The 24,733-nt window shown below is 49.9% G+C and overlaps 1 protein-coding gene across 1 annotated transcript; it reads left to right on the forward strand.

The window, feature by feature from the left end:
• The first annotated feature begins 278 nt into the window (after positions 1-278).
• TBC1D17 (TBC1 domain family member 17) lies at positions 279-23,819 on the forward strand. The gene is made up of 17 exons (XM_056863219.1): positions 279-329; positions 1,180-1,278; positions 2,020-2,094; positions 2,342-2,453; positions 3,233-3,446; positions 6,887-6,998; positions 8,659-8,823; positions 9,610-9,741; positions 10,491-10,594; positions 10,707-10,801; positions 11,766-11,882; positions 13,140-13,240; positions 14,367-14,466; positions 16,214-16,311; positions 18,213-18,329; positions 20,505-20,591; positions 23,605-23,819. Exons 1-17 carry the CDS (start codon positions 309-311, stop codon positions 23,815-23,817), a joined length of 1,962 nt encoding a protein of 653 aa, XP_056719197.1. The 5' UTR covers positions 279-308; the 3' UTR covers positions 23,818-23,819.
• The last annotated feature ends 914 nt before the right edge of the window (positions 23,820-24,733 follow it).

The raw sequence follows: 24,733 nt of genomic DNA on the forward strand, positions 1-24,733 counted from the left end.
TATATATATTATAAAAAAAGAAGAAGAAGAAGTAACCGAGTTTGCACTTTGCCTTGTGATCAGATCGCGATGTATTAAGTTTTGTTTCAAAAGCCGGCAAACGGTGCCCTCTCTAAATATGGCGGGGGAAGCTTCTCTCCCTTCCCTCCTCCAGTAATGCGGATGCGTTCAGGGCGGCGTTCTTCGTGCCAGGAACAATGATGGCGGCGGGGGATGCCCCGGCTGATTAGAGGGAAGAACCAACATGGAACGCCGTGGGAAGGACGAGAAGTGACGTTTTGTTTTTCCGGAAGTGGCTGTCAGGAAGAATGGAGTTAGGGGTCTGCAGGGTAAGGGAGGCCGTTACTTCTCTGGCATGTCGTTCATGAGCCGTTTTGTTTGGGGGTGGGGATGGGATGCAATGCAAAGGAAGGGAAGCTTCAGCCCCCCCCCCCAAATAAATAGGGGGAGGACAGAATTCTCCCCTAAAGGCACAGGAGGAAATAATCATTCCTATAAATGTAGTGTGTGTGTGGGGGGGGAGATAGATTGGGAAATCTGATTTTTCCTGAGCTAGGTATTTAGGGGCCCTGACCTGGATGGCCCAGGCTAGCCTGATCTCGGCAGATCTCAGAAGCTAAGCAGGGTCAGCCCTGGTTAGTATTTGGATGGGAGATCACCGAGGAAGTCCAGGGTTGCTGTGCAGAGGAAGGCACTGGCAAACCACCTCTGTTAGCCTCTTGCCATGAACCCCCCTCCCAAAAAAAAGGGGCCGCCATAAGTCGGCTGCAACTTGGCGGCACTTCACACGCACACACGTATTTAGGGAGAGAAACAGCAGCATCCGACGTGTTCCTGTTCATTTTTGCAGCCTCCCTTTCGATGCTGTAGTTATAGCTTTGTGCTAAGCTTAGATGGGATCAGGCTGTTTTTGTAAAACTGTTTTCCTTGTACAATGCAAATGACTCTTATTGAGCAATAAAGGTTGATGGTGATGATTTGATTTGTTATAGGTTTGTCCTTTCCAAATGTTTTAGTATTGCTGTGAGACCTCATGAAGTCCCTTTCAACTGCATTATTTGAGCATAAATTTTGGGTTTTGGACTCACATTTATGGGTTAGGGAGAAATAGGAAATCTGGGGTTGGCATGAGTCCCCTTTCGGTGCTGACTTTTTTTGTTTTCTTCCATTCCCCTTCAGGTTGCGTTTGAAAAGGATGGTGTCTACCTCCACACCAGTGCAAAGCGTCATCCCGATCAAGACTCTATCATACCAGGGGTTATCCGCATAATTGAGAAGGTGGGTTAAGCTGGGCTACCGATTGGAATTGAGAAGGCATTTTAGCGGTGGACTCTGATCTGGAGAGCCGGGTTTGATTCCCCACTTCTCCACGTGAGCGGTGGAGGCTAATCTGGTGAACTGGATTTGTTTCCCCACTCCTGCACACGAAGCCAGCTGGGTGATCTTGGGCAAGTTACAGTTCTATTAAGAGCTCTCTCAGCCCCACTACCTCACAAGGTGTCTGTTCTGGGGAAGGGAAGGTGATTGTAAGCTGATTTGAGTCTCCCTTAAGTGGTAGAGAAAGTCGGCATATAAAAACCAACTCTTCTTCTTCTTCTTCTTCTTCTTCAGAGCTGGCAGGGCTGTGAGGGTTGCACCCCTAGGATGAGTAACTGTCAGGATTGTGTTACTCATGTGTATGATTTCTGGCGTCGAACTCAGCATGCTGAGTATTTCATCTTTACACTTTTTAAAAAGTTCTTCGCCTTTATTGTTTAGGAAGTAAGGTTGGGAAAAAAAATAGGCTGGTGTAATCTCAGAACTCAGAGTGGATCAGAAAAGGATTTTCAATGTCAGCCGAGGGGGAAATTTGTAAAGAGTGGGGAAAAGGAAAATTATTGGATAGTCTAAATAGCTTTTTGTTTTTCTCTGTGGCTAGAGGCATGCACATAGGTTCATCTGTGTTTGATATGAATAATTTTAATTCAACTTGTGGATATTTTGAAGGTCTGGACCTCTTACTAGCTTACTTTTATTCAGGGTTCGGACACTTTGCTACAATGGACACCTATAGAAGAGTCTTCAGATGCTGCTCAGATAACGTACACCAAGAAGGTAAGGTTCCCAACCCGGCCATTAATCTGCATTCCGAGTCTAAACCCTTTCCATCTCAAAGTCTGAGTAGGTCTTTACTTTCCTTTATACCAGGGATTCTTAAAATGGTCTTGTATTGCTAACCACTGTTGTAGCCTTTTTGTTAAACTGAAATCATTGTGTTTGTCTGAGCATAAATTTAGATGTCATTGTGTGTGTGTGAGATGAAAACAGCTTCTCCTTCCTAATCTAGTTTTCTGTTCATTAGGACATAGCGGGCTGCCAAGCTGATGAAGAAATCTTTGACCCGGGGTATGAGCCGGACTGGGCTGTCATCAGTACAGTGGGGACTCAGTCTCGGGTCCAGGAGGAAACAAACGGTAACCAAAATGAGGAGTGGAGGGGACTGCTCCTTGGGGTAGCTAAGAGGCATGGGCTGAGGGTGACTGGTAAATCCGCAACAAGGAATGCAGGAGTGGGGAAGGATGAAGAGCTGGTAGCAGGGGATTGTGGGATATTGGGGAGGGACTGTGGCTCAGTGGTAGAGCAGCTGCTTGGCATGCAGAAGGTCCCAGGTTCAATCCAAGTCATCTCCAGTTAAAGGGACTAGGCAGGGAGGTGTTGTGAAAGACCTCTGCCTGAGACCCTGTAGAGCCACTGCTGATCTGAGTAGACAATATTGACTTTGATGGACCAAGGGTCTGATTCAGTATAAGGCAGCTTCATGTGTTCATTCTCCCTCCTGTTTTCTCGTCACAGCTAGTTTAAGCGACCAAGTTATAGATCAGGAGGCTCTGAATCTTGCCTCTGCATAAACTCACTTAGATGGCCTTAAGTCGAGCCTCCCTCTCTCAACTTCAGCAATATGGGATAACAATACTAGCCCTATCTTACAGGGCAGATGTTAGGAGTGTAGCCAAGACAAGGGCTGGGAATACCTGAAACCACTGTTAAGCATTTAGGAGGCAAGACCAACTGAAGCAGTCATCCTGTGGAAAAGAATCAGACCCTGGAGAGCCGCTGCTCGTTTGAGCAGACAGTACTGACTTCGGTGGACCAAGGGTCTGATTCAGTATAGGGCAGCTTTATGTGTTCATGTGATACTCTCCTAGGAAAGAAAAGGTTGTCTAACACCACTTTCCCCTTCCCCTCCAACCAGCCGCTGGGCCAAAGTCGTCAGTCCCCCGCGGCCAGTGGGCGTTCTCTCTCCACTTGTCTGAGCTGAAGTCCATCCGTAAAAGCAAGCCAGGTCTGGGCTGGTCGTACCTCATCTTCATCACCAAAGACGGGGTCTCCATCCAGGCCCTGCACTTCCACCGCGGAGGCACCAAGGCCCTCCTCAGGGCTCTTTGCAAATACGTCATCTTGGCCACGTGAGTGCAACTGGTGCTCTGCGCCGATACGGTCAAAGTTTATTGCTTGTGGCCGAAGGCCATCACCAACTACCATACGAAACATCAAAACAACAGTGTGATGCGGTAGCTAAAAAGGCAAATGCGATCTTGGGCTGCATCAACAGAAGTATAGGGCGAAAACGCGTGGTCGCTTTAGCCTCCTTTGTTCCCTGTTTCAGCCAGGATTGAACGCACGTTCGGCGAAAATGCATGCATTTCATCCTGGATGAATCCTGGCTGAAACAGGGAATAAAGGAAGCTAAAGCGACCATGAGTTTTCACCCATAGTGTCCAGATCACTCGAAGTGATGTTACCTCTTTACTCTGCTCTGGTTAGACCTCACCTAGAACATTGTGTTCAGTTCTGGGCACTGCAATTTAAGAAGGATGTAGGCGAGCTGGAACGTGTCCAGAGGAGGGCAACAAAGATGGTGAGGGGTCTGGAGACAAAGTCCTGTGAGGAAAGGTTGAAGGAGTTGGGTATGATAACTCTAACTCGGCCCTAACTCAGGACAACTGCCCTTGGCCGCCTCTTTAAAAACCATCCCTACAGAGAAACGATGTGGCCGGTTTATCTCTCAGACTCTCATCTACCCTTTCTGGGCAAAGTTTAGGCAAACAAGCTGGAACGTGTCCAAAGGAGGGCATTAAAGATGGTGAGGGGTCTGGAGACCAAGTCCCATGAGAAAAGGTTGAAGGAGCTGGGTATGTTTAGCCTGGAGAGGAGAAGACTGAGAGGGGATATGATAGCCATCTTCAAGTACTTGAAGAGCTGTCATATAGAGGAGGATGCCGAGTTGTTTTCTGTTGCCCCAGAAGGTTGGACCAGAATCAACAGGTTGAAATTAAATCAAAAGAGTTTCCGTCTAGACATTAGGAAGAATTTTCTAACAGAGCGGCTCCTCAGTAGAACAGACTTCCTCGGGAGGTGGTGAGCTCTCCTTCCCTGGAGGTTTTTAAGAAGAGGTTAGCTGGCCATCTTCACATATACACTTCACATATGCACTGGTGGGATCTGTGCTGGCAGCGACAGACCAAGAAAGGGATCTTGGGGTGGTAGTGGATAGCTCAATGAAGATGTCAACCCAGTGTGTGGCTGCTGTAAAAAAGGCAAATTCTATGCTGGCCAAAATTAGACGAGGAATAGAAAATAAAACTGCTGATATCATACTGCCCTTGTACAAATCTGTGGTGAGACCACACTTGGAATACTGTGTACAGTTCTGGTCACCACACCTAAAAAAGTTTATTACAGAGCTTGAGAAGGTGCAGAAAAGAGCAACCAAAATGATTAGGGGACTAGAGCAACTGTCCTATGGGGAGCGGTTAGGACGCTTAGGGCTGTTTAGCTTGGAAAGAAGGCGGCTAAGGGGAGACATGATAGAGGTCTATAAAATTATGCATGGTTTGGAGAGAGTGGACAGGGAGACGTTTTTCTCCCTCTCCCATAATACTAGAACGCGGGGTCATCTGCTAAAGCTGGCGAGAGAATCAAAACAGATAAAAGGAAGTATTTTTTCACACAACGCATAGTTAAATTGTGGGACTCCCTGCCCCAGGATGTGTCGATGGCTGCCAGCTTGGAGGGCTTTAAGAGGGGAGTGGACATATTCATGGAGGAGAGGGGCATTCATGGCTATTAGTTAGAATGGATACTAGTCATGCTGCATACCTATTCTCTCTAGTATCAGAGGAGCATGCCTATTATTTTGGGTGCGGTGGAACACAGGCAGGATGGTGCTGCTGCAGTCGTCTTGTTTGTGGCTTCCTAGAGGCACCTGGTTGGCCACTGTGTGAACAGACTGCTGGACTTGATGGGCCTTGGTCTGATCCAGCAGGGCCGTTCTTATGTTCTTATCTGTCAGCAATGCTAATTCTATGACCTTAGGCAGTTCATGAGAGGGAGGGCATCTTGGCCATCTTTTGGGCATGGAGTAGGGGTCACTGGGTGTGTGTGTGGGGGAGATAGTTGTGAATTTTCTGCATTGTGCAGGGGGTTGGAGTAGATGACCCTGGTGGTCCCTTCCAACTCTATGATTCTAATTATGTTAAACACCCGGATTAAAAACAGCTTTCACCTGGATTTTCTTGGCTGCTAAAGCAAAAAGTGATACTTTGTAGGAAACATCTGGATTGGCGTTTGATGGGAGAAAGAGCAGCTTCTCAGCTGAGTACTGAATCTGTGTAGATTAAGGGGGAGGGTGTGGGAATGGGGGATGGCCCATTGCTCGGTGGTAGAGCATCCGCTTTGCACGCAGAGGGCCCCTGCGTCAATCCCTTGCATCTCCCGTTAAAAAGATCTTGGGTAACAGTGCTGGGAAATGACCCCTTCCAGAGGTCTTGGAGAGCTGCCAAGGCTGGAGGCCACAGTTCAAAGCACTTATGCTTCAGTTCTTGGTTTCCGGGTTCCATCCGTGGCGTTTGCCGCGAAAAGATCTTGGGTTGTGGGAGAGTCCTTCTTCTGCCTGAGACCCCGGGGAGGTGTTACCACTCAGAGTAGACAGTGCCGAAAGGGATGACTTTCGTAAGCATGTTGCGAGTGCCCCAACTGCTTCGCCTTGCGCTGGCTCTGTTAGTGACGTCATTGCTTTGGAGAAATGTGCAAAAAAAATCAACATTCTCGGCAAAAAAAAAAAAAAATAGCGCGAGAGACTATTCCTGACACTAGCTGCCAAAAGTGAATGTTGAGGCATGCCTCTTGAGCAAGGCTCTGGCTGTCCCCCAAATGTCCCGGGATGCGGAATTGATAGCTGGTCTAATTAGTCATCACACACCATGTGGTAGAGTCCTTCCTGGAGGGGGTCACTTCAGACTGCAGGTGGAGAAACTGCGTTTTTAAAAAACGAAATATACGTCTTGGAAACTTCTGAACATTGGGAGAGAATACCTCAGCAGCAGTGCTTAGTATGAACCTTTTGTTGTTGTGCCAGCGTGGTGTAGTGGTTAAGAGTGGTGGTTTGGAGCGGTGGAGTCTGATCTGGAGAACCGGGTTTGATTCCCCCACTCCTCCATCCACATGAGCGGCGGAGGCTAATCTGGTGAACCGGATTTTGTTTCCCCACACAAAGCCAGCCGGGTGACCTTGGGCTAGTCACAGCTCTCTTCGAGCTCTCTCAGCCCCACCTACCTCACAGGATGTCTGTTGTGGGGAAGGGAAGGGGATTGTAAGCCGGTTTGAGTCTCCCTTAAGTGGTAGAGAAAGCCGGCATATAAAAACCAACTCTTCTTCTTCTTGTGTGCTAGGTTTCAACATGGGGAGGACCATTTGAAAATGCAATCTCCCCACCCCTCCGGGTTGTCTGAACTGGTATAGTCCAAGCAGAGATGCTACCACGTTACTGTGCTGAATGCGTAGCCTGGGTTGAAGTATGTTGAAGGGGAAGACAAGCTCACTCCCCGTTTTTCTTCTCTGTTCAAAGGTCCCCGAAAGATTCCCGGCTGTATTTGGTTTATACGCACGACTCGTATGCCCTCTCCCACTCTTTCGATGAACTGCAGCTCTTCGACGACAGTTCTTCCAACCTCGTTTCAGTGAGATTCTTTTCTGGTCTCTGTACAGCCCATCAAAGGCGATATTTTGGGAATCAGAATGTGGATTGGGACCGTGAGTCAGTAATCTGTGGTAGCAGCCTGAACAGCCCTGACTGTCCAGAGCTTGGAAGCTAAACAAGGTTGGCCCTGGTTGGTACTTGGATGGGAGACCACCATGGAAGTCCAGGGCTGCTATGCAGAGGCAGGTAATGGCAAACCGCCTCTGCTCATCGCTTCCCATGAAAACCTAGAAAGGGTCACCATAGGTAAAAGATAAAGCACCGTGGCAGCTGCAGGGTCCGAAAAGGCATGATCGTGCACTGCAAAATGCCCTCCTATGCATGTATGCTAGAAACAAGATGAATCCGCTCCCACATCCCACCTGCTTAGAAAGGTACTTTCCAGAGAAACGGGGCGGGGAGGAGGTGACCCCGAGGAATTGCAGGTCTAGCGTGTCATGTGAACAAAATTTTAACAAGGTGTGCACAAAAGGCAGAGACAAAATAGGAGAGTGGTTTACGAGGGACAAGTTATAAAAAACGGGGGTAAAGGTAATCCCCTGTGCAAGCACCGGGCCATTACTGACCCATGGGGTGACGTCACACCCCTACGGTTACTAGGCAGACTATGTTTACGGGGTGGTTTGCCATTGCCTTCCCCAGTCGTCTACACTTGACCCCCAAGCAAGCTGGGTACTCATTTTACCGACCTCGTAAAGATGGAAGGCTGAGTCGACCTTGAGCCGGCTACCTGAAACTGACTCCCATCGGGATCGAACTCAAATCGTGAGCAGAGCTTTTGACTGCAGTGCTGCAGCTTACCACTCTGTGCCACAGGGCTCATAAGGGTCACCATAAGCCAGTTAATAATGGTCTCATCCTCTGTTTTTATACCCACAATAACAACCCTGGGAAGTAGTTTGGGGTGAATGTGTGCAACTAGCTCAAAATCACCTGTTGAGCTTCCCTGGCAGAGTAGGGATTAAAACCTGGGTCTCCCAGCTCTTAGTCTAACCCCTGCGCTGTGCCAATTGTCCCAGTGAGATGGGAAGGGAATCGCCCCCTGGTGATTGAAGAGACAAGCAGAAACTATGAACCAGTATGTGGGGGGTGGGGGCTGTCATTAGCTAGAGTAGAGGAACCTGGACTTCTGAGTTCTCTTTTGGAGGAACTAGAGGAGCCCCGTGGCGCAGGGTGAGAAGCTGCAGTACTGCAGTGAAAAGCTCTGCTCCGGACTTGAGTTCGATCCCAACGGAAGTCGGTTTCAGGTAGCCGGCTCAAGGTTGACTCAGCCTTCCATCCTTCCGATATCGGTAAAATGAGAACCCAGCTTGCTGGGGGTAAAGGGAAGATGACTGGGGAAGGCACTGGCAAACCACCCCATTAACGTCGGGATGTGACGTCACCCCATGGGTCAGGAATGACCCGGTGCTTGCACAGGGGACCTTTACCTTTAGATTGGAGCAGAGAGGTGTTTGTGATAAATGCTGGGCAAACTGTAAGCTTAGGGTTCTTGCGTATATTGAGGGTGGTATTCCTGGGTTGTCTGGTAGAGGAATGCAGTTTGATATACTATACCCAACCCTAACACACCATCATTGTCCAATGAAGAGCCCACAACCCTCCGTGACTCGGTTTTGTTCCCCTTCTTCCTCCCACAGCGATTCTTGCAGGATCCTTACGCTGCCACCTTCGGGGGCTTCTCCAAAGTCACCAATTTCTTCCGTGGGGCTCTGCACCACGAGGACGGGACCCCCCAGCACGGCCATGGCGACCCCGGTGCTGGCAATGTCGAGGATGAGACAGGCTTTGAAATGATCACCTGTGTGAGTGTCGGAACCGGCGGCTCTAGCGAGGGGGGCTGGGCAAAGGGGTAGCTGTTCCAGCGCCCCCCAGGGACAAGCAAAGCTTTGGGGTCCCTGTTTCCCTAAATAGGCAGTCTCCACTTTAGTTGGGGGAATTAGCTGGAGACAGAGAGCGAGGGGTATAAAATACATATGATATAAAATGAGAGCAAAGTGAAGGTTCAGTCGCTGCATCTGAAGAAGTCCAGGAACTCTTACGCTGGAATAAAGTTATGTTCATCTTTATGAACATGTGAACCAATGAAGCTGCCTTATACTGAACCAGACCCTTGGTCCATCCAAGTCAGTATTGTCTACTCAGACTGGCAGCGGCTCTCCAGGGTCTCAGGCAGGTGTCTTTCACATCACCTACTTGCCTAGTCCCTTTAACTGGAGATGCCGGGGGCTGAACCTGGGACCTTCTGCATGCCAAGCAGATGCTCTACCACTGAGACACAGTCCCTCCCCAAGAAAAGTCATTCTGGATCAGACCAGGGCCCATCAAGTCCAGCAGTCACATGAAGCTGCCTTATACTGAATCAGACCCTTCGGTCCATCAAAGTCAGTATTGTTTACTCAGACCAGTAGCGGCTCTCCAGGGTCTCAGAGGTCTCTCACATCACTTACTTGCCTAGTCCCTTTAACTGGAGATGCTGGGGATTGAACCTGGGACTTTCTGCATGCCAAGCAGATGCTCTAACACTGAGCTACGAGACTCCTGTTTAGCCTCCTTTCCTCCTTAACACTCTTTCTGTGTTATGCCGGCAGCAGGCACGGCTGGGAGAGCGGCCGTCCGTCCAGCGGGAGACCCCGGTCACGGAACAGGAGTGGGATCAGCATCTGGATCCCGACGGGCGTGTGCTGGACCCCAGCGGGCTGCGCAGGAGGATCTTTGCCGGGGTAAGCTTGACTGGTGTGTATGGAAATAGGAGATGCTCACTGTAGCCCAGAAAATAGCAGGCAAAGAAGAAGAAGGGTACAGATGGCTGTATGTGAAGACAGGAGGGCTTGTTTTCTTTTCCTAGCCCCCAGATTGATGCCAGGGTAGAATAATAGAAATCATGGAAAAGTAGAGTTGGAAGGGACCTGCAGGGTCATCTAGTCCGACCCCCTGCACAATGGAAGAAATGCTCAACTACCTCCCCATCACACCCCCAGTGACTCCTACTCCATGCCCAGAAGATGAAGAAAAAGAGTTGTTTTTTATACCCCGTTTTTTCTGTACCGCAAGGAGTCTCAAAGCGGCTCACAATCACAATCCTTTCCTCTCCCCAAAACAGACACCTTGTGAGGTAGGTGGGTCTGAGAGAGTTCTGAGAGAACTGTGACTAACCCAAGGTCACCCAGCAGGCTACACGTGGAGGAGTGTGGAATCGAACCCAAACCCGGTCCTCCAGATTAGAGTCCGCCGCTCTAAACCGCTGCACCATACTGGCAAAAAGCCCTCCAGGATCCCTGGCCAATATGATGCCTGTTCTATAACGTGAAGTGTTATGGAGTAGGGGGTCGCTGGGGATGTCGAGGGGGGATAGTGGTGAATTTCCTGCATTGTGCAGGGGGTTGGACTAGATGACCCTGGTGGTCCCTTCCAACTCTGTGATTCTATGAAATCCCCACCCACCCTTTTCCTGCCTGTTTTTTTCCCCCAGGGCCTGGGCATGCCATTGCGCAAGGAGGCCTGGAAATACCTGCTGGGCTATTATGCCTGGGAGAACAGCAGTGAGGAGAACAAAGCGCAAGTGCGGCGGAAAACGTAAGGCTGGGGCAGAGTGTTGGGGTGTGTATGGATTGGGGGGGCGGTCGGTCTGCAGATGGACATTCAGGGTGTGTTCTTTCTAACATACTCCGACTCCTCCTTCTGTCAGGGACGAGTATTTCCGCATGAAGCTCCAGTGGAAGTCGGTCAGCGAAGAACAGGAACGACGGAACTCTTTGCTGCGTGGCTACCGCAGCCTGATTGGTCAGTCTGAGCTCCGCCTCCCGTGCCTGATGAATCAATGCCCTATGAGGTTATAAGTTAAAGCGCTTAGGACTGTTGAGCTTGGAAAGAAGGCGGTTAAGGGGAGTCATGATAGAGGTCTATAAAATTATGCGAGGTATGGAGTGGACGGGGAAGCTTTTCTCCCTCTCTCATAAAACTAGAACGCGGGGTCATCTGCTGAAGCTGGAGGGTGGGAGATTCAAAACAGATAAACGGATGTATTTTTTCACACAACACATAGTTAAATTGTGGAACTCCGTGCCCCAGGATGTGGTGATGGCTGCCAACTTGGAAGGCTTGAAGAGGGGAGTGAACATGTTCATGGAGAAGAGGGCTATTCATGGATTCTAGTAAAAATGGATACTAGTCATGATGCATACCTGTTCTCTCCAGGATCAGAGTTGCATGCCTATTATATGAGGTGCTGGGGAACATAGGCAGGACAATGCTGCTGCAGTCATCTTGTTTGTGGGCTTCCTAGAGGCACCCGGTTGGCCACTGTGTGAACAGACGGCTGGATTTGATGGACCTTGGTCTGATCCAGCATGGCCTTTCTTATGTTCTTGTGATTTTGTCAAAAGCTTTTTGGAATTATATCCCATCTCTATTGGATTGCCCTCTGTTTACATAGTTGGTGTCATCTGCCTAAGTAATTGTCTTCTCCGGCAGCAGTTTTCCAAGGTCTTGGCTATACTGTCACCTGCTACTGGAGATCCTTCAAGTGGAGATGCCAGGGATTGAACCTGGGGCCTTCTGCATGCCAAGCAGGTGTTTTAGCTCAGAGCCTTTCCTGGGGAGCTGCTTCCGTGCCGCCTCTCTCTCTCGCTGTCACTTGTCCTGCTGAATTGTTGGAGGGTGTGCGTGTCATATTTCAAACTCTGCCTTTTGACAGGCAGTCAATAATTCAGCCGGCCCCACTCAGCGCGTCTGCCTCTCTTTGCAGAAAGGGACGTGAGCCGCACGGATCGGAACAACAAGTTCTACGAAGGCAGCGAGAACCCGGGCCTCGTGCTCCTGAACGACGTACTGATGACCTATTGCATGTACAACTTTGACCTTGGTGAGGATCTGGTTGTGGGGCGGGGAAGGGGAGAGCCGGATCAGCTCCAGCTTTCAGGGACCCTTGGGTGGTTTGGCCTAGCAGGACCCTCAATTATCCGGGGGGAAGAGGGGTGGCCAGTGGGGTGGAGGACAAACACAGCCTTTGAACTGATGAGCCCCGAGTTCCTCTCGGCAATCTGAATGGGGACCAAAACAGGCTTGGAAAACTCCCAGTTCCGTGCATCCCCTGTTTTAGGGGTACCTGAAGTGGGGGCATGCAAGGGAATTTGAAACAAGTAGAAGACCCGTATAAGAGCTCCGTGGCACAGAGTGATAAAATGCAGTACTGAAGTCCAAGCTCTGCTCCCGACCGGAGTTCGATCCCAACGGAAATCTGTTTCAGGTAGCCGGCTCAGGGTTGACTCAGCCTTCCATCCTTGTGAGGTCGGTAAAATAAGAACCCAGCTTGCTGGGGGTAAAGGGAAGATGCCTGGGGAAGGCACTGGCAAACCACCCCGTAAACAAAGTCTGCCTAGAAAATGTCAGGATGTGACGTCACCCCATGGGTCAGGAATGACCCAGTGCTTGCACAGGGGACCTTTACCTAGAAGAGCCATATGGGTTTGGCAGATCCCTGCCAGCAGGGGGTACTGTGTACCTTCCTGGAGTGAGACTTCTCAAACTGATAAGGGGTTTTTCTTCACCTTTGTTCTCCCCCCCCCTCCTGACCCTGCTCCTGAGAGCCAGCATGGTGTAGTGGTTAAGAGCAGTGGCTTGGAGAGGTGGACTCTGGAGAACCGGGTTTGATTCCCCACTCCTCCACATGAGCAGCGGATACTAATCTGGTGAACTGGATTTATTTCCCCACTCCTACCCATGAAGCCAGCTGGGTGACCTTCAGCTACTCACAGTTCTCTTAGAGCTCTCTCAGCCCCACCTACCTCACAGGTTGTCTGTTGTGGGGAGGGAAAGGGAAGGTGATGGTAACCTGGCTTGGTTCTCCCTTAAGTGGTAGAGAAAGTCGGCATATAAAAACCAACCCTCCTCTTCCTCCTCCAACTGGCAGAGGCTGTCTAAGGTCTTGGGCATGGAAAGGTCTTTCCTGACTGCTGTGGGTAAAGTCCTCCCACTGGAGGCGACGGGGCTGAACTGAAGCCTGTCTGCGTGCAAACCGAGCCCCCAGTGGTAGAGAAAGTCGGCATATAAAAACCAACTCTTCTTCTTCTTAGGTATGCACATTTTATTGTTATTGCACGTGTCTTTTTAACTTGCCTAGGATACGTCCAAGGCATGAGCGACCTCCTCTCTCCAATTCTTTACATCACCCAAAATGAAGTGGATGCCTTCTGGTGCTTCTGTGGTTTCATGGAGTTAGTGGTGAGTCGGGGCAGTCGTGGAAGAGGAGCCTGGCCCCATCTGTAGAGCTCCAGGGGCGGGTGGTTGGAGCTTGCAGCGGGTGTGCCTCGGTCCCAAGGAGGAAGCGTTGCAAGAAAGTGAGCAGAGCAAAAGTCATTCTAGCAGCAGTTATAATGTGTAATCCCATGCATCGTTTATCTTTAGTTAGGTTAGGGGCTAAATTTAACAAAAGTATCTCAGGTTTGCTCTGACCTGGATGGCCCAGGCTAGCCTGATCTCGTCAGATCTCAGAAGCTAAGCAGGGTCAGCCCTGGTTAGTATTTGGATGGGAGACCACCGAGGAATGCCAGGGTTGCTGTGCAGAGGAAGGCACTGGCAAACCACCTCTGTTAGCCTCTTGCCATGAAAACCCCAAAAGTGGTCGCCATAAGTCGGCTGCGACTTGACGGCACTTCACACATATACATCTCAGGTTTACATGGGAGATCAATCTCCATTCCAACAGATATTTCACTATTTCAGCCCAGAACGTTATAGCTCTCTCACATTTCCACCACATATGTATGAAGTCTGCTTGCTTTTTTATCACAGTACCAACAACTATCGTTCACTGATTTGTAGATTTTACATATTCTAATTGGAGTTAAGTACCACATATATACCATCTAGAATGACTTTTGCCAGACATTGGAAACAAAAAACGAATCCAAAGATAGAGGAATGGTTGATTAAAGTAAAAGAAATATATGTATTAATTAAGCTAACATCAGAAAAATGGTGATACAATGAGCCTAGATGAACTATGGTGACGAACTGTAAATAAAATGGAAAATCTTATAATCAAGGGTGAGAAAGGACAATGTGCTGCGATGTGAGTCTAGCTATTTTATAGAGGACTAAACCATGTATTTGCTGTGGTAGGATGAATGAGGATATTGAAATAAGCTGTAATATAGAAATTCGGTTATTTTTTTTTAAGTTTACGTATATACAGTATATATATTGTATTTTAAATTATGAAGATTGCTGTATGGTTTTTTTGTTTTATTTTGCTGTTGTTTATTTTATTGAATAAATAATTAAAAGAAAGAAGGGCGTGCAGTCCAGGTATCTCCCCATCAGCTCGTTCCCTCTTTTCCCACTGCAGCACTGCAACTTTGAGGAAAGCCAAGAGTCCATGAAGCGCCAGCTGGCCCAGCTCACCCTGCTCCTCCGAGTTCTCGATCCCCCACTCTGTGACTTCCTGGGTATGTGGCAGTGAGGTTGCCAACAAGGTGGCCGCTTAACATTTAGCGTTGGCTATGGGGAGAGGACCCTGACCTGGATAGACTGGGAAGGGGCTGTGGCTCAGTGGTAGAGCATCTGCTTGGCATGCAGAAGGTCCCAAGTTCCATCCCCGGCATCTCCAGTTAAAGCAGGCTTATCCAAACTGTGGCCCAACACAAAATCGTAAACTTACTTAACGCATTATGAATCATCGGTCATTAGTGTTAGTGTATTTTATGTGTGCCCCAAGGCAATTCTTCTTCAATGTGGCCCAGAGCCAAAAGATTGGACACCCCTGAGTTAAAGGGACTAGGCAAGTAGGTAATGTGGAAGACCTCTGCATGAGACCCTGGGGAGCCGCTGCTGGTCTGAGTAGACAATACTGACTTTGACGGACCGAGGGTCTGATTCAGTATAAGGCGGCTTCATGTGACTGCTGGACTTGATGGGCCCTGGTCTGATCCAGCATAGCTTTTCTTGGGGAGGGGCTGTGGCTCAGTGGTAGAGCATCTGCTTGGCATGCAGACGGTCCCAGGTTCAGTCCCCGGCATCTCCAGTTAAAGGGACTAGGCAAGTAGGTGATGTGCGACCCTGGAGTTCCTCTGCCGGTCTGAGTAAACAATGCTGACTTGGATGGACCAAGAATTTGCTTCAGTTTAAGACAGCTTCATGTGTTCATGTGATTTTGTCCAATCTTGGAAGCTAAGCAGGATCAGCCCTGATTAGTATTTGGATGGGAGGACCCCCAAGGAAGTCTAGGGTTGCTATGCAGAGGCAGGCAAGGGCAAACCACCTCTGTCTCTCTCTCTTGCTTTGGAAAACCTGTGGAATCACCATAAGTAAGCTGTGACTCGACGGCAAAGAAAACAAAGTGGAGAAGACCATATGTTCTTTTCAGACGTATTTTAGACCAGTGATGTTAAGCACACAGCCCCTTGAGAGCTCTTATCCAGCCCGGGAGCCAGTTGAGGCAGCCGCCCCCTCCCCCAGTCCCGATCTGGGCTGGGGAGGCATGGCCCGGCCCGACCAAGTGACATTTTTGACACGTCCTGCCCTTGTAACAAATGACCTTGACACCCCTGTTTTAGAATAGCTTTGAGCCCCTAAATATCCAGGGGCTCTTTTCTTGGCTTCGGTCTCCCTTTAGCCACCCTGATATAGCTCTTTGGGAGTTTGACCAGAGCTGCCTTTGGATATTGTGACAGCAGGTAGACTTCCCCTGACTATGGAAGATCCACTGATTTAGCAATTTGTAATAATCTCTTTTCCTTTCTGTAAAATGTATTAGGGCAGCCAGGGAATAGCTTGTTGCTGGGCAGAATATCCCTGTATGTCTGTGTGCTAAGGAAGTGGGTTAAGAGTCATGGAGAGTCAGAGTGAACTATAAACATTGATAGGAGAAACTGGATAGAACTGAACTGTACTGCGCCGCCTCGATGTCTGGAGTGCTATCAGCCTACCCTGAATGTTGATGGGTTGTCATATCTTGAATTTGGATAAATATCCCTTCCTCAGTATGATCGGGGCTCAGAGATTTGTACTCGATAGAGTGCTCTGGGTCGCAGCTGCCAGAATAAACTGTTTTCTTGAATAACGATCTGCAGGTCTCTCTCTCCCCCCACGAACCCCCGTTTTGCCGTATCAATATCTTTTAAGCTTAGGAAATGACCGACTGGGTACAACAGCCCCTTATTGGTCTCCCAACTTGTTTTTGCTGCTTCTCTTCAGACTCCAAGGAGTCCGGCACCTTGTGCTTCTGCTTCCGGTGGATCCTGATCTGGTTCAAGAGAGAATTTGCCTTCTCAGAAATTCTGCAGCTGTGGGAGGTGAGACGGGATTCGAAGGCGGCTTCCAAGGGGGTTTCTTGACTTTTTTGGAATTACTGGGTGATAGGGTGGGGGAGAACCCAAAGGGCTTGCAATGTTAGCGCCAGGCAGATGTTCACAGTGCGAAGAGTTGGTGATAGACTCAAACGCTGTGCAGAAAATGGACCAAGACCAAGCCAAAAGGTTCATAAAACAAGGAATCTGGGATATTGAACGACAGGACGATCTGGGGAAATGCCCGGAATATAGGATCTCAGCTGACAATAAGTATAAAGTGGCTTCAGCATCATACCTGTATCAGTTAGACCGTCCAAGTTTAAGGAGAGCTTTTACGCTGACTCGCTTTCAAGCTCTCCCCTCAGCAATGGTAGAGGGGCGTTTTAAAAGGATTCCGACTCTTGGAAGACTTTGCCCGTGTGAAACTGGAGAAATGGAAACAGTGGCTCATGTGTTGTTAAGATGTCCTTGGTACGAAGAAGCGTGTTCCAAGCACATCCTCCCCTCGTTAAAGGGCCCCTGGGAGCTCACAGGATCAGCAGTGTTGCAGACACTTTTGGAGGGGGAAAAAAAGAACAGGCTACATTAGCCACAGCTGGGTTTTGTGCAATAGCTCTTAAAGTCTGCCTTTCAAAGTCTGCCTTGCAAAGATGAGTTCAATTTTAAATTAGGGAGAAAAGTAAAACTCAAATTGATGGATTTGTACTGTATTTTGTACTTTGTACTTGTTTTTAAATTAATTTATAATTGTGAAATGTAAATAGTTTTACTAAGCTTTTTAGAAAGGCATTGCCGCAATTAAAACTTGTCTGTCTGTCAGTGCAAAGAGTTGCGGGAGGCCCAAAGTGAGCGGCCGGTTTGCTGGGATTAGAAATGCGGTTCTCTCTCTCTCTCTCGCTCTCGCGCTCTCTCTCTCGCTCTCTCGCTCTCGTCTAAAATCTCACCTAAAACATCAGATGGTGCAAAGGCACAGTACCCTCTGAGAGCACAGCCGGCAGACAAAGCCCCCTCTTAGCTCACAAACAAACAAATACAGATTAAGGGGGGGGTAGGGAGACCAACACTGCTGACATCCACGGTAGCTAACAGGAGCCTGGCCCAATAGAAATGGAACAATTCAACATGAAACTACACCTATCTATTCTATATCAGCTGTATATAATTCACATAGTATGGCCACAATGTATTATTCAAACCCTTATATTCAACATAGACAAAACTTATACATACAAACTAACACACCAGTGCTAACCTCTTAGTGCACACTTACATATAACCTACAATGTTACAATATTACACGTATGAATTATTGGCTGTGCAGCCTAATGTCACATCATCACAATTCTTCTACAAATCTTATACAAATATCCACTAATGCCGTTATGCCTACAACTTGCTCATCTCGGTCCAGAAATATGCAAAACTAGTCCAAGAACAAAAGTCCATTCGTGACAAGCCCAGAAAGAACATTCATGACAAGAGGGAGATTCTCCTCCAGAGGCACCCGTTTCGTATATATAACTTCTTCAGTTGTTTTCTATTCTTGTCCTTTCTTGGATTATCGTTTCCAGCTGCATGTACTTCTGTGCGATGTCTCAGTAGTGTAGCATGCTGCTTACATTATGTCATGATAAGGCACAGTACCCGCTGAGAGCACGGCCGGCAGACAAAGCCCCCTCTTAGCTCACAAACAAACAAATTCAGATAAGGGTGGGGGGGTAGGCAGACCAGCACTGATGACGTCCTCGGTAGCTAACAGGAGCCTGGCCCAATAGAAATGGAGACACCCTCGCTAATGCAGACACCGACTGTGCTTAACTGGGCTCTGTCTAGTATCTTCTTAACCTTTGCATTCAGTCCCCCTTCCTCTGCCCAGCCCTCACCTGTGTCCTCTTCTCCTTCAGGCACTGTGGACAGGGTTGCCTTGCCCCAACTTCCACCTTCTGGTGGCCTGTGGGATTCTGGATGCGGAGAGACAAGCGCTCATGAACTCCGGCTTCGGCTTCAACGAAATCCTCAAGGTGAGCACCGAGCCTTTGCCTCCGGGGGGCCAGCGAGCCACCCGGCCCCGGATCCTCTTTCCCGCAGTAGCCAGTCCCTGTGTTGCCCGGAAGCTTATCAGCGGAGCAGGGAGCAAAAGGAAAGAGGGCCGAAACCCAACCGAACGGAGACAAAAACCAGGAACCAGGGAAAAATTATTTAAAATTATTTAAAGCATCTGCTTGGCATGCAGAAGGTCCCAGGTTCAATCCCCGGCATCTCCAGTTAAAGGGACTAGGCAAGTAGGTGATGTGAAAGACCCCTGCCTGAGACCCTGGAGAGCCGCTGCCAGTCTTAGTAGACAATACTGACTTTGATGGACCAAGGGTCGGATTCAGTATAAGGCAGCTTCATGGGTTCATGTGTTAAAATGCCCCTACGTGTTTCGCATGCGCTTGTTTTTTTTCTGGGGTTTTCTGTCTCCAGTGGAGCAGGAAGGCCAAAGCCTCGCACTGCTGCTGCATCCCGGCACATAGCAAACTGCCTCCAAACATTGGGGTCCTGTGGCTCATGGCCATTGGTGGGCCCACCGTCCTTTCTATTCTCATAGGCAGGCATATGCCCACTCTGCTTGATTCACACACAATTCATAGTTTAAGCTTCCCAGAAAAAAAAGTGAGAGAACAGGAGATGCGGACACACTTGAAGTTGAACACATGAAGCTGCCTTCTACTGAATCAGACCCTTGGTCCATCAAAGCCAGTATTGTGGTGTAGTGGTTAAGAACGGTGGTGTGGAGCGGTGGAGTCTGATCTGGAGAACCGGGTTTGATTCCCTACTCCTCCACGTGAGCAGCTGAGGCTAATCTGATGAACTGGATTTGTTTTCCCGCTCCTACGCACGATGCCAGCTGGGTGACCTTGGGCAAGTCACAGCTCTCTCAGCCTCACCTACCTCACAGGGTGTCTGTTGTGGGGAGGGGAAGGGAAGGTGATTGTAAGCCGGTTTGATTCTTCCTTAAGTGGCAGAGAAAGTCGGCAGATAAAAACCAACTCTTCTTCTTCTTTAACTGGAGATGCCAGGGATTGAACCTGGGACCTTCTGCATGCCAAGTGGAGGCTCTACCACTGAGCTACGGCCTTTTTGTGTGTATGCAGCGCACCTGCTTCTGAAAAAGTATGGCCAATATCTGTTTTTGCAGCCAAGAAATCCTCTCTGCGGTTCCCAGTTTCCTCCTTCTGGCTGGCAGCCTCCGTGACCCTGCGCCAACCAGCCCTTGTGCCACACTGCCCTCTGCTGGCATGTGAGGTTCCTGCAGAGCTCCTCGAAACCAGATGGAGCCCGGCCTCCATCTGTTTCGACGGACATTGCATTGGTCAAGGGCCAGGGCTTGTTTTCCCACTGCGTAGGACCCAGTTCTCCTCCTCGGGCCTCTGACCTTGGCTCTTTGTCTTCTGCGTGCGCATCGTCCTTTGTCGAGAGTTTTTCATCATAACGTACTCCAGCTCTTGAGCTTCTCCCCCCCCCCCCACTTTGCAGCTGAATTTCCCCTCCGGCTTAAAGGTGCAGGCAGAATGCCTCCATTTGGCAAAGACTGCTGTAATTCATCCTTTGTTGCACATGGCTAGTGGTGGGCCTCTCTCCATCCAGGCCTGTCTTTCGCTGCTCAACTCCAGGGGAGGTAATTGTTGGGAGTCTGTTTCAGAAAAAAAAAAAATGCCTCCTATTGAGTCAGGCTGTTTGTCCATCAAAGTCAGCATTGTCTACTCTTCATCAGCAGTGGCTCTCCAGGGTCTTTCACATCACATCCTAGCCAGTCCCTTTAACTGGAAGTGTCGGGGATTGAACCTGGGACCTTCGGCACTCCAGGCAGCCGCTCTGCTAATGAGCCGTGGCCCTTCCCCAGATGCCCCTTGCTTTCGTTTGTGGCTTTTGAACACATGAACACATGAAGCTGCCTTCTACTGAATCAGACCCTTGGTCCATCAAAGTCAGTATTGTCTGCTCAGACTGGCAGCATCTCTCCGGAGTCTCAGGCAGGGGTCTTTCCCATCACCTACTTGCCTAGTCCCTTTAACTGGAGATGTCAGGGATTGAACCTGGGACCTTCTGCATGCCAAGCAGAGGCTCTACCACTGAGCCACAGCCCCTCTCTTCCCTTTTAAATTCCCTTTTTGAGTTTCTTCCCCTTTTGAGCACATCCTGCCTCTTCACAGCACATCAACGAGCTCACCATGAAGATGAGCGTAGAAGACATCTTATGCCGGGCCGAGGCGATCTACCGACAGCTGGCAGCATCTCCGGTAGGGGACGTGTGAAGTCGCCTGATACTGAGTCGTATGGTTGGGTCCACTTGGCTTGGGTTAGGCTTCGTGGTGTAGTGGTTAAGAATGGTGGTTTGGAGCGGTGGACTCTGATTTAGAGAACCGGGGTTGATTCCCCACTCCTCCACGTGAGCGACAGACTCTGATCTGGAGAACCGGGGTTTGATTCCCCACTCCACGTGAGTGGCTGACTCTGGTCTGGAGAACTGGGTTTGATTCCCCACTCCTCCACATGAGCGACGGACTCTCATCTGGTGAACCGGGTTGGTTTTCCCCACTCCTACACATGAAGCCAGCTGGGCACCCTTGGGTTAGTCACAGTTCTCTTGGAGCTCTCTCAGCCCCACCTACCTCACAGGGTGTCTGTTGTGGGGAGGGGAAGGGAAGGTGATTGTAGGCCGGCTTGATTCTCCCTTAAGTGGTAGAGAAAGTCGGCATATAAAAACCAACTCTCCTCCTCCTCCTCCAACTGGCAGAGGCTGTCTAAGGTCTAGGGCATGGAAAGGTTTATCCTGACTCCTGTGGGCAAAGTCCTCCTGCTGGAGGTGACGGGGGGGGGGCTGAACCGAAGCCTCTTTGCGTGCAAACCGAGCCCCCAGCTTCCCCACACCGCTCCTCCAGCCTTTCTGAGCCTCGGCATCCTTTGGGGAAGCGATGGAGCCTCCCTCCTTGCTGACGCCCAGTGGCCTGGGCAAGCAAGCGTCCCTCTGTCTCATCTCTTGACCACCCCTGGGAAAGTGATCCGTAAGGGGATATGTATCCGGCAGATCGTTTTCTGTTGGGATAAAAGAATCCGAGCTGCTCGCTTGCTCAAAGCCCCTTACTGGACAGAACGTGACAGAAGGTGACACTCTCTTTCCCCTCTCGGTAACTTCAAAATATAGCCTTGCTGAGAGCAAGTTTAAATGGGGGGGGGGGCAGATAGGTACTCATGCGGATGCCATCTGTGCATGAAGCACTGTTCATTTTAATATTGTGCTGTTTCACGTATTTATTTTACTTCATTTATAAAGCCCCTTTCTCCCTGTTGGAGGCCCAACGCAGCTTACGCCATTCTCTTCTCCCTTCATTTTATCCTCACGACAACCCTGTGTGGTAGGTTAGGCTGAGAGACCGTGGGACAGGCCCAAGGTCACCTAAGGAGTTTGCCTACTTCGAACTCGGGTCTCCTGGATCCTAGTTCAACACTGTGACCACTACACTATGCAGACTCTTGAATGTTTTAGAGCGCCTAGACTATAAGAACTGGGAGGCAGCGTGGTGTGGTGGTTAAGAGTGGCGGGACTCCTATCTGGAGAACCGGGTTCGATTCCCCGCTCCTCACCATGAAGCCTGCTGGGTGACCTTGGGCCAGTCACAGTTCTCTCCGGACTCTCCCAGCCCACGCGGACAATGGCAAACCACCTTTGAACGTCTCTTGCCTTGAAAACCCTACAGGGTCACCATAAATCAGCTGTGAATAGAGTGGTGTAGTGGTTAAGAGCGGTGGTTTGGAGCAGCAGACTCTGATCTGGAGAACCGGGTTTGATTCCCCTGTTAGCCAAAATGCCCGGTTATGAATTGTTATATGGGGGAATTAGCGAATCAATAACCGGCAATGGGCATAACTTGAGCTGGGATGCAACCTTTATCTACCAGAGTCCATACCATGACCAGTAAAGAGGCAGAAGCAATGGAATTAGGTTAAAAGGAATTTACTCAGATTATATGTTCACACATAACATACAAAACTACACATACACATCACACAACATACAGAGTCTAGGAATCAAAGAGAGGAATAAAGAAACTTTCGCCATGTGGCAGGCAGAGGAGGAAATATACTGCACCTCTCTTCAGAGTAGTTGTTCGTCCTGAATTCCATGCAGCTTTGGGGGATAAAAAGGGGACGGGGGGGGGGGGGGCTAGGTGTCCAAGCATGAACACCCACTCTGGCAGAGTGCCAGGCAGTATGGAGGGGAAGGCCCAAGGGAGAGAGAGAGCGAATGGGCAGGGAGCACTTCTGTTATACTGTTTTTCTGGGGGCGGGGAGAAGGGTTTCACCCCTCCTAGGTTCCCAGGTGGCAAAAAGGTGACAACAGACTTAATCTGTGGCTTCTGGGGCGGGGTAGTGAAAATTTGGAAATCTATTCTGATTCCAATGGCTTGTGCAATCCCAGGAGAAATCAGGAGTCTCACTGATTGGCTTAATGGCTTGAAACAAAAGGTGCGATCGCTGCTAATGTCTGGAGATCGTTGCTGAAGAGCGAGTCATTGTTATGTCAATGTCTGCTGAATGGCTTTGCTGAACTAGTCCGATGTTGCAAGAGGGGGGGGGGCTGTTGGTGCAGGCTACATGCTTGGACATATTCCCTACAATATGGCTTTCACTAGAGCAGGATACACAGGAACATGGATGCCCTCTGGTTTGCTGGAGGGACTACTTTGGCTACTGCTCTTTGACTGCTGGCTTCGAGGTATGAAGAGGAGTCCTTTCCATGGTGACACAGGCTTGCCACTTGGTCTGGAGAGGCTGCTGCACACATCTGCCGGGGTTGCCATGACCAGTCCAGGAGATTGGCAACCCGTTAGGCTACACCCCGCTCCTCCACATGAGCGGCGGACGCTAATCTGGTGAACCGGGTTGGTTTCCCCACTCCTCCACATGAAGCCAGCTGGGTGACCTTGAGCTAGTCACAGCTCTCTTAGAGCTCTCTCAGCCCCACCTGCCTCACAGGGTGTCTGTTGCTGGGGAGGGGAAGGAAAGGCGATTGTAAGCCGGTTTGATTCTTCCTTAAGTGGCAGAGAAAGTTGGCATGTAAAAACCAACTCTTCATCATCTTGCTGCCACCAAGCTGCCCTGGTCACTTCCGGTACGAGAGACCTCCCGGGGAATTTTCTGTCCCCTGCCTCAAATTCCATGATGGAAGAAAGCGGGGACATCAACAAAACCGCGTCATTCCATGGCTGAACTTCCCCTGTCTTGTCTTTTCTCTCCCCCCCCCCCATCTAGGACCTATCCCGCAACGTCCAGGAACTGCTGGGCCTCTCCGAGGGCAAGTCTCCGTCCCCCAGCACCGACACGGCGAGCTCCCCCCAGCCTCTGTCGCCAAGCCAGGCCCAGGAGATGGAGCTGACCGACAGCGTTTCCCCCAGCCAGCCGGACAGCAGCATTGAGATCTTGCCCACCGAGGAGGCGACCACCTCGCAGTCCCTCTCTCCTTGAAGGCACACACTCCGCCGTCTCCGCCAGCCTCCTTAACACAAGCACTTTAATCAGAGCAGGGTGAGGGCTGAGACCGAGGTCAAGGCGGGGGGAGCGGGTATTTAGGATATTTAGGGCACAGAGTTCTCCCTGGCAGGCGACTTGGCAGTAGGGATGTCAGCTCCCCGAAGCCCCTCTAGGCCGCGGGAGCAGCCGTGCCCTCCTCACGTTCCCTGACCAGAGGGAGGTGGATCTCGAAAGAGGCAGCGGCTCGGAGCGCGTGATGTGCCTTTCCCATAATGCATGGGGGCTATGGCTCTCAGAAGGCATCAAGGCTCGGTGGAGAGTTCCCTTTCCTGGAGACAGAAGGGAGTAAGTGAATGCCGTCACGTCCTCCTCTGACTTCCACGGTAGTCTGGCTCGAATCCCCTTAGCTTCTCCCCTTTACTCCAAATGCTACTTGTGCGTGAAGCAAAATTCCTCGTGATCTCCTAGGAGAAGGGCCTTGCTTTCAACTTAATTTTGCACACGTGGTGAAGTCTCGACCCTCTGTGGATATCTCCCCCTCCTGCATCTCCCTCAGTGTTCTTCCGTGTTCAGCTACTGAGTATTTGTCTGATGGCAACGTCTCTCTCTCTTTTTAACATCACGTTGCTTATGAAGTTTCCTGCAATCACCCACCGGAGTTAGGGAACCCACGTTCTTGGGTTTAAAGGGAAACAACCACTAGTAGCTTAGAGTAACAGAACTGGAAACTGGGATTTGTTATAACAGGAGGCTGGTTCGCTGAAGGGTGACAGGCTCCCCGAGAGGAAGAAAGGGTCCCAGGGGGTCACAGCCCCGGAGGCAGAAAACCAGAGCTCTTCAGTTTCTGCGGGCATTGCATGCCAGGATGCCCGCTCTCGCCAGGAGGAACGCTGTAGTTGGTGGTTTTGGA

The sequence above is a fragment of the Euleptes europaea genome, chromosome 18 (genome assembly GCF_029931775.1).
Source record: "Euleptes europaea isolate rEulEur1 chromosome 18, rEulEur1.hap1, whole genome shotgun sequence".
Taxonomy (NCBI): domain Eukaryota; kingdom Metazoa; phylum Chordata; class Lepidosauria; order Squamata; family Sphaerodactylidae; genus Euleptes; species Euleptes europaea.